Source organism: Dendropsophus ebraccatus, chromosome 10, assembly GCF_027789765.1.
Source record: "Dendropsophus ebraccatus isolate aDenEbr1 chromosome 10, aDenEbr1.pat, whole genome shotgun sequence".
Classification (NCBI taxonomy): domain Eukaryota; kingdom Metazoa; phylum Chordata; class Amphibia; order Anura; family Hylidae; genus Dendropsophus; species Dendropsophus ebraccatus.
Window position 1 is genome coordinate 21,201,463 of NC_091463.1, and position 20,456 is coordinate 21,221,918.

Consider the following 20,456-nt stretch of genomic DNA (forward strand, 5'->3'; position numbering starts at 1 on the left):
AGCTGAAAGATTCGTTTTAGAGTCTATGTTCACACAACATATTTTTTTATGATAACAACGGTCGTTGTTTGCAGTTAAAACAACGGTTGTTCTTCTCATGAAAAATGTGTTGCATCAAAGTCAATGCAAACAGCGGCCGCTGTTCACACAATGTTTTGTGCTACAGCCGAGAAATAATTGACATGCCAATTATTTCCGACTGTTGTGCATTGTAAGCAAAGCAATTTTCACTGCAGCAACAGCCGTTGTTTAACACTAACAACAACGGCCCTTGTTTTTGAGTGCCGAACAATGGCCGTGTTGGCACAATGTGTAAACATAGCCTTGAAGGGTAAAGGTAGCAGACAGAGGGCTGCTATCTATGACAGTTTCAAGACTGAGATCGGTGATTGTACATTGGTGGGAATGCCAATGGCTCTCGCTCGCTGCCGACGCGTGTAATAGCGCCGGCAGCAAGTGGGTAACGAGGAGCAAACAAGCGCTCCTCGTTTTCTCCTCAGTATCGCCCCCTGTAATAGGGGCTTTACTCCTGCCCCTTCCAGCAGACTGTGGCCAACCAAGCATTTCCCCTGCAGTGGCCTCTAGAGGGGGAGTTTAGTATTGCAGTAAAATACAAGGATGATTTAAGTCTGTCATATTGGGAGCTGGTGCTTCTGACTTAGAAGGGGCACCAGGTGAAGGACGCCCTTTTATGTTGTCCTTGTGTTTTAGTAGGACTTATGGACCACCTAAATAATGTATGTAAATTCAAATGATCTGTTTTTTTTTCCTCAACATGTGCAATCCTAATATACAGCAGTGACAAGCTGTTCTCTTCTGTTATCAGCCCTGAGAATTTGCCCGCTGACATCTCCCATTCTCATGTAGTTTTTGCTGCAGTGCCTCCTAGGAAGCCTCAATAGTTGAAGAACAGGCTGGTGTTGTAACGGAGCAGCGCTGTGAGCTGCACCCACGTGGTTAAAGGTTACTACATTCATTTCATGTGTCGTAAGGCTGCGGGGAACTCCACCGGTTGGGTGAGGCTATGTGCAGCTTCAGATTTTTCTTTTTTGTGTGAAACAAGCTCAAGCGAATGTCTGTTCATTGCATGCTGAGACTTGTAGTTCCAGAAACAATAGAACAGCCCAATGTTGTAGCCTTAATAAGGCTTTATTGCTGGGCAGGCTGCACGCCTCAGTATATGGAGGTGTTAGAATTGAGATACAATTAGTCAATGACCGTTTCATTTAGTGAAGGTGAAAATCCGAGCTTATTCTATGTAACCCGCGCTCTGTCTCTGCTTCTATTTCTGGAAACATTATCTGCCTCTGGGACAGTGCGGATCAGAGGACAGGCTATCCCTATTGAGAAATGTATATTGACTGTGACCCGGGGGTCACATAGGGCCGGCACATCACTGTGTTCAGATGCGGCTGGTGCAGGCAGTCATGACGGAGTATTGCCTGCTCGCAGCATTATATGGCAGGGGGATAGCAGCTGCATAGCAAGCCTTCTTCCCATTGTGTCTGCCTCATTCACCATGTTCTACAATGGAAATTTTCTCTGTGGAGTAGTAGATTTCCATATAAAAGTAACACTAGGGGAACAAAAATAAACTGGTGGCTGTAAACGTGAAGCTCGGAGCTTATGTATAGACGAAAGTATTTAGGAATTCCTATATAAAATAGTATTTAATCTCCCCATGTTCCATTACTGCTGCCAAATTGTGCCCTTTGTTATGGGCTTTTTTTTCTGCTCCATTCTAGATCTCCAGCTTTTAACATGGGCAGGTGAACCCACACCACTGAGGTATATGTTAGCGCTTTATTACAGGGGTAGATATCTTAGATATCCCATCTGTTACCAGTCTTGTCCTGTAATGCTTCTGTTCACCAGTGGTGGCACTGTTGGGAAATAAAACACTTGGTTTGGTTCCATTTACAGCCGATCACTGAGGTCTAAGCAGTGGAGTACTCTGTGATCAGCTTAACCTTGTGGACAAAGAATTATTAGCCACTGCAGCTCCTATAGGGTGGATACTTACTTAGGTACACTCCAGTAGTCCACCATTTTCACATGGCTGCCAGTGGTGATGACCACCTTTCAATTCTGTCACTAGGTGGTTGCGATATGTGACTATAGTACTTTGTTCCTTGTTGGCAGGGGGATAGAGGGGATAGAAGAAAGCAAAAATAAAAAAACAAAGGGGGAAAAATGGCGACTCTTGGCCCAATAGAGGGTTCTGTGGTCTTGTGACCATTACTCAAAACTGCAGAATGGCCCATCTGACTGACAGCGTTTATGTATGTATGAGTACCCACCCTATAAGCAACAAACTAACTGTACCTTGAAAACCCCTTTAAAAGTAATTCATCCCCTGCAGCTTCTCCGGTAGGACATCTGCTGCAAGTGGAGAACCCCTTTAAGATAATATTTTAGGAGTGTTGTAAAAACATGTTATTTCTGTGGTGAGAGTGGGGTGCCAGAATTGGGTGCCTCTTATTTTGATGGAAATAGTGGAATTGGATGGGTTAATCTGCCCTGGCTGGTCTGTCGGTGACCATAGACATGAGGTGGCCAGCGGAGCCTGTTATTCAGAGGGCTGTCATGCCGACAGATGAACGCCACTATGGCTCATTATTTTGCAGCAGCGGGGTCTCTGGTTCGGATCCAACCATCTGCATGGAGTTTGTATGTGTTGGTGTGCGTCCCCTTCTAAACTTCAGCAACGTACTGACGGCTTCATTGGATTTCTGTGAGATTAACCCTAGCGTCAGGGTGAAATAGTGAAATAGGATTGGGGAGGTCTGGGTCTGCATACAGCGAGAAATAAATGAATATATAGCGAGGGCTTTCATAGAGATCGTACAGCGTTGTGCAGGCAGAGAGCGGGTATTTGTCTCTATTCATGCACATCTGGGGTCCAGGGAAGGGCGCTGTTAAATCGCATCATAGGCTCTGGCTCCGTAAACGCCAATGTAACATCCTGATCTGCTATAGTTTACATGCGCAGCTTTTTAAAGGGGATTTACTATCAACCCCCCCAGCGCTTGCTAAAGTAGCACAGCGGATGGATGGCGCTCTTGGCTGGGCATTTAGGGGTTAATAAAAGCGCAGCTTCCACCACAAAGGATGAGATCAGTGAAGTTTGGAATGAGCGATGCTGACTTAAGGAGGAGAGAGAGAGATGAGCGGTAATTGAAAGGCGCAGAGCATTGTGCCGCTCTCCCCTCTGCCGGCACAGGCTCCGCTTCAATCTGCCCTTCTAAATTTGGAGGAGATTTTTTTTTTCCTAGAGAAGGGAGGGTTCAGATTTCTGCTGGAAGGGAAGGAACTGACAGGAAGGGGCTGCTCTCATCTATCCCTCTACTCCCCCCTCCTCCCTCCTCTTACTGACTGAGGAACCATTTACAAAAGGCTCATTCTCTGGGGAGAGCAGAGTCAGGAACGCAGAGCCTGTGAGTAATTTCCTGCTCAATATGGCTTCTCTGACTCATACAATTCCCCTGAGGTTACTGCAGGATTGGCTCTCTCCCTCTCTCTCCATCATGTGATGTCTCAGGCTCTTTTTCTCCTGCCGTCTCTCATGATCTCTCGCTGTATTTTCTCTTTTTTTTTATTTTATTTTATTTTTCCCCTACGCTGTCGGTTTTTCGGCCTTTCGCTTTCCATCGCTGCTATTTACACATCAGATGTGGAAGCATCATTGTGTACAACCCGGTGTAACTTTACTGTGGCCGGCCGCTGCATCTGCCTGTCAGAGCCGACAAACGCCCAGCGTCCGTATTACCTAGTGAAAAGCAGAAAATAAAACCGGGGTGACTTTTGTTGAAATATTCACTGATACATCTCTGGAAACAGAGCCACTCTTGTCCATGAGCTGTTTGAGCTTATACTGGAGGAAGTCAGTGATTGTCCCTTTAAAGATTTAAAAGGAACCTGTCATCACTTATATGCGGCCCCAATCACAATTCGTCAATGCGGACCCTGGTGGCTTCTCTTCATCATCTTTAAATGATAGATCTCTCCCTGTTTGGGTATAGGGAGAGTTCTATCAATAAAGGGTTGTTGGGTGGGGAGAAGCTACTAGACACCACCCGATGCCTCTTGGTTCTGGAGCCATGGACGTAATGCCAGATTCTCTTTAAAAATACATTATGGTTCTGCATTAGCATCATAACAACAGGACTGTATGATATGAGAAAAACAGCTTTTTTATTTAATTTTTTTTGCAGAAACAGCGCCCCTCTTCTTCACTGATGGTTTGCGGTATGACAGCTTAGTTGCATTCAGGTGTATAGATCACAGCTGCAGTACCACACACAGCCTGGATAAGAGTGGCATAAAACCCAAACCTATAATGCTTTTTCAAATCTTCAAAGGGGTTGACGTGCAGGGATGCCACCTCCAACAGGTGGCATCAGAGAGCAAGGCCTGATCTCTATGGTCAGCGCTCATTTACTGAGCCTTTACACGGATCAGGCAGACCAGGCCACACGAATGTTCGTGCAGCCCTTCAGTTTTATCATAGTCAGTCATATATTCTCATAGTCAGCAAATGAAAGAACGTTTTCTGGTTAGATGGTTGACTGTTGGCTGACACAAACCAATTATGACCCCTCACGTTCCATACAGATTGAAGGAGGTAACATAAATATGGCGCCCACCTATCTCCTGCCACCAGAAGTTGAAAGCCCATTTATTCAAGCAGTCCACAATGAGTCTAGCGGGACTTAAAGGGGTAGTCCAAGGAAAAAAAAAAACACAGTAGCAAATGTAAAAAAAAAAACAAAAAAAAAACAGCAGTACTTTACGGTCTCAGCAGGGGATCCAGTGAGTATGTCCCATGACCACAGGATTGCTCCCAGCATGGGAATAAAATCCAGCAGGGGACTGCCGGAGCATCAGCGCTGGAGCCATGGGGATTTAGGAGGTGAGTAATGGATGTTTGTGCAGGGATGGGGAACCTCTGGCCCCTACAGCTGTTGCAAAACTACAATTCCCATCATGCCTGGACAGCCCTCTTTTATAACATTTGCTCATTTAAAAAAAAAAAAAATGAAGGTAAAAAATTCTCGGACACCTTTTAAACATCATAAGAACAGTTTCTGTCCATAAATTACATGAAATAAAAGGCACCTTAAGGGGTCGTGTCCTGTCAGTGTATTTCCCATTAGTAATCCCTGTAAGGTAACCTAGAGGAAGAACTCGCATGGAGCGGCTCCGGCCACTGTTTGGAAAGCCGCTGGTTTGTGACATTCAATTAAATTTTACTGCTTGTTACTCCAAACCAGCAAATCAAAGTTTCTTCCAAGCCTGTAGTAGTATCTGAAAAGCAGTGCGGCTGGCCGTGGGATCAGGGGCCATTCCTGTCCACTTTCTTCTAAGGCTGCAAACACACATGCAGTTTGGATGCAGTTTTGTGAGTCACAGCCAGCTGCATTGCGGGTCGGGGTGGTTATTCTAAACCCCAGCCATGGCATGTATATTGTTTTACGGTTCTTTACACTATGAGAGATAAATTAAAGTATAAAGCAACTTTGCAAACTGATGTTTTGTGCATACAGCTCCTATACAGAGCTGCCATAGGTCTCTATACATGTTCCCACAGTTTCTAGTATCAGAAAGAGAGGAGTTACACATGACTGCAGGAACCGACTACATAGGGATTGTTTCTAGTCTGTCACTGTGGAGATGCAAAGGTTTGCTTAGGAGCTGGAAGTGCAACATAGTCGGATATTTTAAAGGGGTTGTCCAGGCTTGAAAAAACATGGCCGCTTTCCTTTCGTCCACAAACAGCACCACTCTTGCCCTCAGTTTCGATGTAGTTCTGCAGCTCAGTTCCATTGAAGTCAATGAAGCTGAATTGTAATACCACACACAACCTGAGGACAGGGGTGGCGCTGTTTTTGCAAGAAAGTATCCCCTCAATCAAGACTATGTGCAAAGTCGCTTCAGCAATAAAAAAAAATGAACAAAATCACAATACAGCAAAATCCAGACAAGCCCTATCCATACAGTATGTCATACTAGGACATGATGGTGGGGACGCAGGCCTGCTGCTCGGGACATGATGCGACATACCGGTGGCTTGCTTTCTGCTGGACTTGAGCTGTCTCTCTATTATATAAAATACCATTAATTTGACTGGTTGTCCTTAATATTCATTTTTCGTATTTGGCCACCGCTTGCTGTATACAGGACCTGGGATGATCAGCTGATCGCTCCAGAGTCACATTTTGAAAGGAATTGATAAGGTTTTTCCACCATGGACATTATAAATGCCTTCCTTCTGGTTCCCGGCATCTGAGACCGAGGGGAGAGGTGGCCGCATACATGCGCAGCTATACATTCTAGTCTAGAGTTACAGAAGGAGCCGAATACAAAGAATACATCACAGGTACTGGGTAAAACACACACAAACACAGGCAAACAAAAGGAGGGAAGACCCTGCTTACTGAAGCTTACAGGCCATTCAGGAAGGGAATTTGCATCCTGTGCTGGGAAACCTGGGACTGAGGGGGGGGGGGGGGAATGCAGGGTCTGGACATTGCAACCAGGACTACTGATCCTAGCTATAAGCCTTCCCATCCCTTGTATTATGACAGATGATGCTGATGCCAGCACTTTATAATGTACTGCTTCTTTAGGGGGACCATTGATTTCAGTAGGACATGGCCAGCGAGATGATTGAGAGGGTCCCGTCACAGTACTGAATTCCAGGAATATATAGGGGTCTGGGCTCGCTCACCCCCCACAGTGATGGTATCTTGGACATGTTGCAGGACTTGTCAATAGGCACCAGAACGGGGTGATTCCCCTCTCATTCAGACAAGATGGCAGCCTTCCTCTGAGCTTAGAGAGGCAGCAACTTCGCGTATACTCTGCAATTGGTTTTCTATTAGCAACTGTTCTATGATCGTGTCTGTAAAGATATCATCATTTCTCTCAATCTGATCATCCTTTCTCTTATAGATGAAGACTGGTCCTTTTGCAGAACACTCCAATCAGCTATGGAACATCAGCGCTGTGCCCACATGGTCTAAAGTCAACCAAGGCCTCATCCGCATGTACAAGGCAGAGGTGAGACGGGCTGCGCTCTGCTGGGGTTCACATTTTCTATTCAGGCACATGTATTTATTAGTCTTGTGTGCTACCAGAAGAGATTTATAGTATATATAGAAAGTATATTTGAAAGGGGTCGTCCGGGCTTTAAAAAACATGGCCGCTTTCTTCCAGAAACAGCGCCACCCTTGTCCTCTGTTTTGGTGTTGTTTTGCAGCTCAATTTCATTAAAATGAATGAAGCTGAATTGTAATACCACACACAACCTGAGTACATGGCTGGCGCTGTTTTTGCAAAAAAAGTTGCTGTCCTTTTTGTAATGTTGATTAACCCCTTTAAAGGGTGACTATGATCAGGACAGACTTCCTCCAGATCTTTAAATAGGTACTGTCACTTTAGTATTTAAACCCCCATTGTTCATTAGAACCAGGAGAAGCACTTAGCTAAGCGCATCATTCTCCAGCTCACTGCCTTTTATATGTCGTAGCAGGAGACAGTCTCCATTGTAATTCTTTTTAGACTGTCCCCTGCAGCGAGCAACCCTAAAGGGGTTATCCAGGCTTAGAAAAACATGGCCGCTTTGTTTTAGAAACTGTACCACTCTTTCCTCCAGTTTGGGTGTGGTTTTTGCAGCTCAGTTCTATTGAAGTGAGTGGAGATGAATAGTAATACCACACAGAGGTGGCGCTGTTATTGCAAGAAAGTAGCTGTGCTTTTTCTAATCCTGAGTATATTAGACACCCCAAGCTGCTCAGTAAAGCACTGATCTTGCTGATCAGCACTCGGCCTATTATACAGCTTGGTAATTTTGCGGCTGGGCTAATGATCTCTAGATTTGTTTGTGCAGCCCTTTGCTTTAATGAGCTGCCAGCTGCACATCACCTATTATATGGGGAAATGAAAGGAGTTTTAAGCATGTCAGAATTGCTGATATTGACATGGGGCAATATTGGCCTTTAGCCAAACGCTTCTCCCACTTCTATGTAATGAACGTGGGGGCCAGAACATCCAAACTCTGACCAATCAAAGCTTTTAAAGGCACGCCAACAGTCATAAGGAAACACTGATAGTTGCACTTTTGTACAATTGAGCCAGATAAATAACCATCCTTGGTGCCCATCTTGAGAGTCTCCCTGATTTCTTAGGGCCCTATTACACGGGACGATTATCGTGCAAAAAATCATTAAATCGTTCGAATTTAAACGATAATCGTTCTGTGTAATTGCAGGCAACGATCGAAAAATCGTTCATATGTCGTTGATCGTTGATTTAGATCTGAACCTAAAATTATCGTTAATCGTTCACTGTAATTCCACGTTTGTTCGCTAAAGTTCCGCATTTTTTCACTAATCGTTCAGTGTTATTGCACATTGCCCATTGTTTTGCTGGGATCAGAAGGAGTAAACAATCTTAGTAACGATCGTAGTAATGATTGTAACTAACAACCATCGTTCTGTGTAATATGGTGAACGATTTCAGGTTAACAATAAACAATCTCGTTTGCGATCTTTTATCGTAAGTCGTTAATTGTTAAAAATCACTCAGTGTAATGGGACCCTTCCAGACCTCTTACCAGGAGACAGTCCTATAAGCACATAGCAGTGAGGGGTAAACCTTGCACAAAGCCCCGGTGCCAGTGACACTTCTATGTAATACTATAACCATAGGCACAGGAGAACTGTGCTACACCCTGCAGCTTTATTCCACTATGACAAAGCATATTGACGCTTACATGATACTGACCCCTCTGATTTTTGTCCGACAAACATTGGTGACCGCACAGATATTTGTAGGAATTAAACTGTGGTTTTCTGTGACCACAAAGAAACCAAATGCTGTGTCATGTTATAGCATACAGATATATGTATATAATGCCTGCTGTGTATGAACACAACTCAACCACAAAACCCATAGTCTGACATATTGTGGTGTAGTGCATGGCACCGCTCTGTGCTGTGGTGTTGTTTGGCTTCCGAAGTCTGGCTAGGATTTGTAACACTAGTGGGTAGGTGTAAATGAACTGCATATCCTCATTGCTGAAAGGCATCAGCTTAAACCATTGAGCCTTCATCTTCCCATCAGCAAGCCGTCACTGCAACACAGAGTTGCTACAGAGGGGCATTCATCACTAGTGGTATATGGGTTATAGGTTGTCCCTATACATACATACATACATACATATATATATATATATATATATATATATATATATATATATATATATTTGTAGGTCTAGGAACGTTTACCATCGATCACCCACCAGATCTACTTTTAACTTGCATGTTCTCTCTGGCTAAATGTACATGTTATTTTGATAGAGCAAAGGGGGCAGGTAACTTTTATTTCTGGTATCCATACACATGGATGACAATGGTCTTGACAATGGTCTTGGAGTAGACGGAAACGTTGCATCCCTTTTTGTGTTTTTTGCCACATGCAATAAATACCACTCTCTTTTCACTATACGCTGGTGTGCTGCGGAATTTTGTTCGATACTAGATAGATAGATATGAATGTTTATCCGACAACTATTCCATGTGTATGGATACCAGAAATAAAAGTTACCTGCCCCCTTTGCTCTATCAAAATAACATGTACATTTAGCCAGAGAGAACATGCAAGTTAAAAGTAGATCTGGTGGGTGATCGATGGTATCTATCTATCTATCTATCTATCTATCTATCTATCTATCTATCTATCTCCTATCATCTATCTATATATCTATCTCCTTTCTATCTATCTATCTATCTATCTATCTATCTATCTATCTATCTATCTCCTATCTATCTATCTATCTATCTATCTATCTATCTCCTATCTATCTATCTATCTATCTATCTATCTATCTATCTATCTATCTCCTATTTATGTATGTATCTATCTATCTCCTATTTATGTGCTACCTATATGCTGTGATATCTATCTATCTATCTATCTATCTATCTATCTATCTATCTATCTATCTATCTATCTCCTTATTCTTCTATACACATACATGTTCTCCTTGGCTTTATGTGTTCTGAATGGAGAGAGGAGGGGTAAACTGCTACCAGAGTCATTTTTTAGGCGACTTATATATCTGAGAACAAACAGATCAGGCAGTTTAAATCCAACATACCCAACCCTTCTGTCTCTCATCATTGTCTGTCGGGAGAGATACATTAGACATTCCCATTAGATGCCGCTGTGTAGGCATACCCTGGCATCCGTTGCCCGATATAAGGCTAGGTTCACATCTGCATTGGAGGCTCCGTTACAGATTCCATTTAGCAGTGGGGAAGAATAGTCACTAATACTAGACCCCTTTAACTTTTTAATGAGGTCCATCATGTTTTCGCTGTGGTGTCCGTTCATACTGCAAGCAGCGGTTTTTTTTTTGCCCGCTTATGTGGACAGAATCCGCAACAGACTTTGCGCTATCCTTTATAGCATAAACCCCCCCCCCCCCCCCCCCCGTTATTCACGTTCATAGGCAGATAAAGCTACATCTCCAGTCTGTTACCATTGTCCGCTCATTTCCCATTAGAACATCCCTTCCACGTGTTTTCAGCCTTCTGGCCTCCTGATAATGCACAGAGAGGGATGACAGAAGATCCATACACTTATCAGTGGAGCAGGGGTTAATGTATCTGGGTTCTGTTACCACAGGCTTGTTTGTTAACCCGTGAAAGGGACGGAGCACATGTAGTGAATAGAATTACTGAGGTGAAAAGTTCCTGGAGCGCTGAATCAGTCCTTCCTCCTGCTCCCCCCTCCACTGCCGGCTCCACATCCTGTGTAAGGTTCCACCCACATACCTCTGTAATCTGGGAGCCAGTCTCTTGGAAGTCTGCGCTGTCTCCTTCCTGCTAAGAAACTTCTGTTCCCGCTTGTCCCTCCATATACAGAGGCCAGATGCAGGCAGGAACAGCTGGGTCTACCTGAGGAGTACTGGGGGGATCTCAGCGCGTGCTGGTATACTGAAGTCTCTGCAATACAGATCACTGCATTTTGTGTCCTTACAACATCACATCCATTCACGCATACAGGATCTGCAGAAGATTTGATGGCGCATATAGCAATGTAACTAAATGATGGAAGACCGCATCAAACTGCTGCAGATCCTGTGCGAGTGAACGGACCCATATATAGGCAGCATGTTATGTGTTTAACAGGGAGTCCCAACAAACTGAAAAACGACAGGGAGTGCAGGAAAATTATACACCAGTCAACTCGCCCATCCCTGTGCCTCCATTACGCTGCTCTGGGGTCCCATTGACAGCCGCCAGATGCCATCTGGAAACTGGGTTTGTCACGTATCCGGCTCTCCTAGCTGCAACATCACGGCCCAGCTCTCCTACCTGCAGTCGTCATGGCCTGGCTGAGCAATTGCCTGCGCATTATAGATTTCTTGGTGCTTGGTCCAGTGAAAAATGCTTTTTATCATTGGTGGTTTGTTCCCCTTCGTGGTGTCATTGGCCTCTAGGCCCCGCCCCCTCAGCAGCCATTGGAAAGGACTGGCCTAGGTCTAGGCCCCACCCCTCTAGGTCGTCCCATTCCAATGGCTGTTGAGGGGGCGTGGCCTAGATAGTAGTGGCGTCAGGGAAGGGTGGGGCCTACGGCGCCAATGCGGGTGGGGCTAAGTGGCGCTGTGGATGTGAAGCCCCGCCCAGGTGGCACAAACCACAAAACGATAAATAGCATTTTTCACTGCACTAAGCATTAAGAAATATATAATAAAGTAAGGTATGAAAACTGCAGAATTTAGGCTTTACAGCTGTGTAGAGAAGTCCTCATACAGAAAGGGGGTGACAGTGTCGCTTTAATTCTCCTGTGGAAAATTGAACAGTTGCTGCCAGGTTCCCCAACGGATTACAGATGGGGGTCCCAGTGATCAGCTTAATATTAGGGGGGAAATACAAGATCAGACGTTACAGAGAGACACATGTAACCATTAGGTCAAACATGAGGAATGAAGTTCCTGCACATAAGAGCTTTCAATCTATGAGGAGAGAAACAAAACAAAATTTCTACAATGGCCATCTTTTTTTTTGCAGATTACTGCACACAAAAAAAAACACTTGCGATTTACCACAAAGCCCATGGATTTACGGTGCGTTATTTGGCCACACAAGATTTAAATAGTAAAGCTTCTTGTTTTTAACATGTTCCACCTGTGAAACCACATGGCCAATAACTGCAGTGATAATACATTGTGAACCCCGCCGTAGTCTCTAACATGACTCTTCTGGCTTCTTTATGATGTCTTGTGCAGAGAAAGATGGATGATGCCCATCATGGCCTCCATGACATCTCTCATTTGGGTTGTCACACTGCTGTCACAAAGCAATGCAACCGCTTTCTAGTTTAGTCCTTTAGTATTTCTATAGAGGTTGATAGTTATGAGATCTAGTGATTTGATACATAGTCAACTCAGGCCAGTGTAGAACTAGTCTCATCATACCCTGTTCACCATAACCTGGCTGATAGAGTGTATGTAACACAGCAGTCGTGTGGGACCACTAGTATTTTCAATGCATAAAGGGTATTTCTATTGCATGTTGTTGACCCCTATTCATAGAATATTAGATAAGAAGGTGATTGGTGGAGGTCCAACCATTGGGAAGCATTCATCGCGCACTGGCTGCGTATATATGGTGCGGACATTAAGGACAATGTGTTCTACATTCTTGAGATCGGTAAGGGTCTAGACTGCTGCTAATCAGCTGGTTGTTGTCGATTCTATGGATAGAGAATAACAGGTGGGGTACGTCTTACATTTTTTGTACTTTGGTAAGATTACAAAATACAGGCCTGACTTTTAGGAAAACAACCATGGAGCCGAAAAGTGATGTTATACGTAATGACATCCCCAAAAACTCCAAAAACTTTGTATAGACTTTAGCTACCATTTTGTATTGCTCAAATGCATTGAAAATAAAAATGAAGCAACTGTGCATTAAAAATCTGTTTTTTTTGTACAAACTCTCTGTAGTCTGACCTTGCAGTCATGTTACTCCACTCCCTCAGCTAACTTACAGACCAGGGGTGTCAAACTCAAATACACAGTGGGCCAAAATAAAAAAATTGGACAAAGTCGTGGGCCAACCTTGATAATTATTGAAGCGTGAATGCGGTGCTCCTGGAACTGTCAGATTAGCATGCGGTGTTCCTGCCACTGTCAGTGGTGTGCGTTTCCCAGCACTGTGTACTATGATAAATTATGTGATGAATTGCTATGATATGATTAAACCCCAACCCATTTAATAGTCAACCCCCAATATTGCCCCATGTAGTAGCCAACCCAACCAAAATTGCCCCACATATTAGCCAGCCCTCCCAATAGTGCCCAAATAGAAGCCAGCCCCCAAAGTGTCTCATATAGTAGCCATTCCTCCTCAGTAGTCTCATATAGTAGCCAGCCCTCCCCCATAGTCTCTTATATAGTAGCCAGCCCTCCCCAGTAGTCTTATATAGTAGCCAGCCCTACCCACTTATCTCATATAGTAGCCAGTCCTTCCCCATATTCTCATATAGTAGCCAGCCCTACCCACTAATCTCATATAGTAGCCAGTCTTTCCCCGTATTCTCATATAGTAGCCAGCCCTACCCACTAATCTCCTATATAGTAGCCAGCCCTCCCCCATAGTCTCTTATATAGTAGCCAGCCCTCCCCCATAGTCTCTTATATAGTAGCCAGTCCTCTCCATAGTCTCTTACAGTATATACAGCCCCCCATACTTACCCCATCCTGCCAGTCCTACTCCTGATGCCGGTCCCGCAGCTATGAGATATGATCGCCCACTTATCTTCTCATGTAAATATGGGAGCTGTCCAGGGTGACAGCTTGTCCCTTTAGTTTGGACTCGCCCTTTTCTGTGGCCCCAGAGGCCGCGGGCGGCGCCCAGCGCAGGACATGTGCGATAACATCACTGGGCTGCAAGCAGCGGGACATCACTCACATACTCCTAGGCAAGATTATAATATGGGCGGTCTGAGCAGCTGTCCGTACCAACCATATCATAATCTAATGCGATGGCGGGCCAGATGTAGTTCAAACTCTGAATTGCCTGGCGGGCCAAAAATATTGCCACCGTCGGCCAGATTTGGCCCGCGGACCAGAGTTTGACATGACTGTTATAGACGTTAGAATTGGTGACAGATGTAGTGAAGTAGTAGTAACACATGGCTGCAGACTACACTGTGTTTTGTTTGTAGTCTGTAACCATGGAAGCACATAGATCTGTATAGGAGAATTAAAAATGGTAAATTCTGTTGATTCTTGTTTTGTGTTTCTGTTTTCCTCCCTTGTGTGGTGATTTTCTTTATATAACAAGCGGTGGTGAGAGCAGGATCAGACAGAGCGATGGTGTATTTGTGCATTGCTCGGGGGCAGAACAGCTGAGTGGGCCCACAGGCGCCCCTAATAACCTCCTCTGACGATAGGGCTGAGAAGTTCACCCCCGCCTGGAGCTGTCTGCGGAGCGGATTACATTCAGTCGATCGGATGCATGTCTCATATTTAGTGACGTCTCCTCGCTAGGGTCTGCACAGAATGAAACATCTGCCGTGGTCGTCCTAAGAAAATATGGCAGCATTCATCATTTCTGGAGACCTGTACCACATCAGGATCCAGTGAGTGCAGAGCTGTATGTGGCGGTGTGGGGCCGGTGCCTGTGCACGGTTTCCTGGCACTATAAGGAGGTGTGGTATTGATTTGTAAGCTAGAGCTGCTTCACATTAGGATTGCAGAGCCAGCACACTGCAGCCATGTGTGTCAGTACAGACTGATAGGCCTCTTCCTTTCATCTCATGATGTGTGTTCCCCTCACACCAGCACATAAGCTCTCCGCCTGCTGCAGGAGAACAGCACAGCTCTTTTAGCTCTGAAGCTAGCTCTCATGTTTGCTCAGCCTCCACCAGGCCCCTGAGTCTCTGGGAAGCTAAGTGAACTTTCACCCTGGCTGGAATTCCAGGCGGCCTGATCTAAACCCCCCCCAGCCTCCCTCATGACATCAGCGGGACCGGCAGCTGCATGCCTGCAACCAAAAGCCTGGCTGGAGCAAGGTATCAGGGTCTGCATAGTCTGCACACAGCCCGATCTCCTGCGCCAAGCAGGGGGTGAACGGAAGGCTAAACCCATGTAGGAGTGGAAGAGGGTTGGTGTTGGCGCCGCTTATCTCTGGTAAAAAATAATGTAAGCCGATGTGGGATCTACTGACACCCATCCACAATAGATTCCACATCCAGATGAAATTATAGACTATGTTCCTGGTTAGGCTCTTCGGGCATTGTGCTAAATGGCTTGGATGCATTTACATTGCAGCACATGGATTCAATCCCTCACCTATTGGCTTCCACTCTAAAAGAAAAGAATGTAAAGTGCAATATATTTTTACCTGTATGGATCAGTCGCCCATACTGTATACCCCCCCCATAGTTGTTCCCCAGTACTGTATACATTCCCCACTACAGTAAGACCCCCTATACGGTATAATTCCTTCCTCTGCAGTTGTTTATTTATACTATTTACCTCCCTCCCCCTCTGCAGTTGTTCCCCCATACAGGTAGTCCCCATACTGTATACCCCCTCCCCCTTTGTAGTTGTTCCCCCATACTGTATACATCCCCCTCTGCAGGTAGTCCCCATACTGTATACATTCCCCTCTGCAGGTAGTCCCCATATTGTATACCTCCCCCTCCTCTGCAGGTAGTCCCCATACTGTATACATCCCCCTCTGCAGGTAGTCCCCATACTGTATACATCCCCCTCTGCAGGTAGTCCCCATACTGTATACATCCCCCTCTGCAGGTAGTTCCCATACTGTATACATCCCCCTCTGCAGGTAGTCCCCATACTTTATACATCCCCCTCTGCAGGTAGTTCCCATACTGTATACATCCCCCTCTGCAGGTAGTTCCCATACTGTATACATCCCCCTCTGCAGGTAGTCCCCATAATTTATACATCCCTCCTCTGCAGGTAGTCCCCATACTGTATACATTGCCCTCTGCAGGTAGGTAGTCCCCATACTGTATACCTCCCTCCCCTCTGTAGTTGGCCCACATACCCTCTGTGCCTCTATATTCAGTGTCCCCTACTGTGCATCTTTTTACCCCTCCTGCCTCCCCTGCAGCTTGTGTTTAGCATGTGGGGGCGGGGCATAACACGTCTGGCCCTGATTGGCTGATGTTCGGCCACCCAGGGTCAGGAATCTGGTCAGCTGACTGTAACTAGGGCTTATATTTTTAGGCCAACTCCAAAAAGCTTGCAAAATGAAGCTAGGTTGTATTTTCAGGGTAGGTACATGTTTAGTGTAGTGTGAATGAAAACTTATAGGCTACCTCTATTATCTGGCTTATACTGTAAATACATGGAAGATTTATCAAACATGGTGTAAAATAAAAAAGCTCAGTTGCCCCTAGCAACCAATCAGATTCCACCTTTCATTCCTCACAGACTCTGGAAAACAAAAGGTGGAATCTGATTGGTTGCTAGGGGCAACTGAGCCAGTTTCACTTTACACCATGTTTGATAAATCTCCCCCATGGTCTCTATTTTCCAGAAACCACACCACTCCCGTCCTTAGTTTTGGTGTGGTTTTGCAGTTCAGCCCCATTAAAGGGAAACTCTCAGCAGCTTAGACTTATCTAACCTGCTAATATATCCCTATAGTTCATGGGGCGCTGAGGATGAATGTTAGCTTCTTATCATCCTTACCATCCTCATTGCCTTTTCCACAATATTAAGAGTTTAACCCATATGCAGATATGTTATTTTGGTTTACTGGAGGGGGGCCACTGCCCCTAGTGCACCGATTCGCCCGGCCAGCCCGCTCTGCTGATAGCACCAGCCCCAGTGCACCAAAACAACAATTATTATAACCTGACGCACAATAGGTCAAATCAGCTGACAAGTGAGATGACCGCTGCCCTTTTACACAGGCCACTTATCGGGTGAAGAAATCTGTAGGTCATGGACCATGATTGTGGTGCACAGAGATCATAACCAGAGTTCCTTACTGAGATATAACCAGGCTTCGGTGGTTGACATATACACAAGTATATTTGCCTTAGAAGTTAGTAGTCTCGCTCCTGTCATTAAAAAAGATGGAAACATGTTTTGTTTATTTTATTGCTCAGACCCCAACTGAATAGGAGAACAAGCAGAGAGGGAAGAGCTCAGTAGTGCACTTCACTTCCCTGCTGTCTGTTATTTCCGTCCATTGCCCCTTGACTGAGCAGATATCGCTGAGAGCCAGGGAGTAAAATGCACAACCACTGCTCCCAGTTCTTTCTCCTGATCAGTGTATGACCTGTATGACCAGGATAGGGTCAAACCAATTGAACCTCTGAATGACCATCGAGCTAGAGTTGCCCATACACGTAGGAGCAAAGGTGTCCGAATCTGCTGATTTTTGGCAGGATCAGCTGACTATTTAGTGTGTGTGAGGATCCCCTGACAGTATATGTTGGGGAAACGGAGGATCGGGGATACTAAATTTCAGTACTCTTATCTCCCCACTGAGAACATATGCACATTCAGCTGAACCAGGCATACATGTATATGGAGAGGATAGAAAGAATAGATGTCAGCTGAACTAAAGTGCATGGCTACTTAAAGGGAAAATGTGATCACAGGTCGTCAGGGTGGTCCCTGTTGGCTTATGCCCATCCTACCAACCCTAATTGATAGATCTGTCTCTATTTAGTTATAGGGAAAAATCTATTAATCGAGGACAATGGAGCAGGGAGAAGCCACTAAGCAACGCCCTAATGACTTGTAGTTAAAACGGCATGAAAGTAATGAGAGGTTCCCTTAAAGTGTGATCCATTTTAGTAGCTGTCGTCTAATTGGGCTTGCACAAAGTTTCGAACTCTGCAGTTTAGGATTTAAAGGTGAAATCCGGCGGATTATAAAATCCAGCAGGGAGGAAATTTATAACAAGTACTAACTTACCTCTTCCCGTGACCACAGAGAGTGGCGGGACCGGCCATGGGACCCCGCTGGCTGCAGGACTTTATAATACGCTGGACTTTAAGCAAGCATAATGATCTGCAGAAGGTATGATGGCAGCCATGCTGGTTGTCACCCAAATAAGGGGATTTTTTTGAGGATTGGAAGTAGTGGGCAGTAGTTTTTAAAAACAGTGCCACTCTTGTCCATGGTCAGTATCAGGTATTACAGCTCATCTTGTTCTGCAACACCAGAGCCAGCCTATGGACGAGAGGGGCGCTATTTCTGGAAAATAACATAGAGAAGTGCTCAGGTACCTGGTTGGGGGGGGGGGGGCACTCCAGATATTAGCATGTGTGTAAGTTTACCAAGTTGTCTTCAATATGGTTATCATTCAGCTGTTTCAGACTCATGAATGAAAAATCTGCCTTGTTGTGATGTATTGAAGAATCGTGGAGACTTGGGATATGCTCCACCAGTTCTGTCCAGCCTTAAGCCGCCATGACACGCCTTCTGTATTTTGTATACAGCTGACTGGCACAATCCCTATCCCCCTGCATCATGGGCACCACACACACATTGCCGGGTTGTGCTGTATGAGAGTACAGTGACACTTCACTTCTTATGAAGCTTCTTGTGGGAAAAAAAAGTAGCTGCTCAGAGACAAACATGTCCACTTTTATCCGAAAACTGCACCTCTCCTGTCCTCCATTTGGGTGTGGGGTTTTGTAGCTCAGTCCCATTGAAGTGAATGGAGCTGAATTGTAATACCACACACAACCTGAGGACAGGGGTGGTGCTGTTTTTGGAAGAATGTAGCTGTGTTTTTTCTAAACTGGATAACCGCTTTAAAGTAGTTATCCAGCGCTACAAAAACATGGCCACTTTTGCCCCACTCTTGTCTCCAGTTCAGGTGTGTTTTGCAATTAAAGGGGTAGTGCGGCGGTAAAGAATTATTCACAGAATAACACACATTACAAAGTTATACAACTTTGTAATGTATGTTATGTCTGTGAATGGCCCCCTTCCCTGTGTCCCACCACCCCCACCCATGTACCCGGAAGTGTGGTGCGCTATACATTACCTGTCACGTGCCGACCCCCGTCTTCGATCTTCATTCAGTGACGTCTTCTTCGGCTGGCCGGCGAACAGCTCCGACTGTTCCGAATGCCCACCGCCCTCTGCAGCGTCATCCGATGCTCAGCCACGATTGGCTGAGCATAACTGTGCTCAGCCAATCGCGACTGAGCAGCTGATGACGTGGCCGTGTCATCAGCCGCGATTGGCTGAGCATAACTGTGCTCAGCCAATCGCGTCTGAGCACAGTTGTGACGCGGCGGAGGGGGGACGGGCGGCAGCGACTCGGCCGTCCGTCCGAAGATGACGTTTGGCACAAGATGGCGGACAGCCCTCGACATGGATCAGGTAATGTATAATGCACCACACTTCCGGGTACACGGGCGGGGTGGTGGGACATGGGAAAGGGGGCCATTCACAGACATAACATACATTACAAAGTTGTATAACTTTGTAATGTGTGTTATTCTGTGAATAATTTTTTTAGCGCCGCACTACCCCTTTAAGCTCCATTTACTTCAATGAAACTGAATTTGAAACCCAACCCAATCTGGAGACAAGAGAGGGGAAAAAGTTTTTGTAGCACTGGATAACCCCTTTAAAGGGAACCAATCAGCCCAATCGGGCTGATATGGTTCCCTAAACCCCTGTATACAGCTCCTACAGCAGCCGCGGCACGTACCGGCCGTGGCTGCAGCAGAAGCTGTATAATCGAAAAAGAGCACTTTAATCCCAGGGGCGCATGGCAGGCAGAGGCGGGGAGGTAGTCATCTGGGCAGCTCCTGCTGCAGCTGTGGCCGGTACGTGCCACGGCTGCTGCAGGAGCTGTATACAGCGGTTCCCTTTAAAGGGGTCCTCCATTTTGGACAAGCACAACTTGTTAGAAAGGTCCCTTGACAGTAGTCTTGGCACCATATTACACTGCACCATCAAGAGGATGGACAGTGAGCGGGGTAAGAGGGGTTGTGTGGCCCATTGAAGAGGGCGGTGGTCTGCTGCTGCTGTTGTCATAATTTTCATTCAATGTGTTGAAAGACAAGGATTGTCCGACATTGTGCATGTTGCCTGATCATTGCCTTTTGACATGACCTATTACACTGCGCGATTATCGGCCCTAACGGCCAGTAATCGCCCAAATACAGACAATAATCCCTTAGTGTAATAGGGCCCTTAGAGTGTTTCTGGGACCAGCAGTGATCAGCTGTAATCTGTGGAGAAGCCTGGTAGTAAGTGTTCAATCTCCCTGCACCACCTCCACAGGGGAAATGCAGTATTACAATGTGTCCATTGAAATCATGGGTTGTCTATGTAAGGGCCCTTACACACTACAGAAATCATGCGGATAACTTGTTGCGGATTCCATGCTCCCGCTTTATTATCTGGCCGTCCCATAGGCTTC

General features: G+C 45.5%; 1 protein-coding gene across 2 annotated transcripts in view; it reads left to right on the forward strand.

Moving 5' to 3' along the window:
* Positions 1-20,456, forward strand: part of PTPA (protein phosphatase 2 phosphatase activator) — a 50,503-nt gene that overhangs the window by 24,370 nt on the left and 5,677 nt on the right. For both annotated transcript variants that reach the window (XM_069986179.1, XM_069986180.1), the window contains exon 9: positions 6,955-7,062. In XM_069986179.1, coding sequence (XP_069842280.1) covers positions 6,955-7,062 — 108 coding nt within the window. The remainder of the gene's footprint in view (positions 1-6,954; positions 7,063-20,456) is intronic.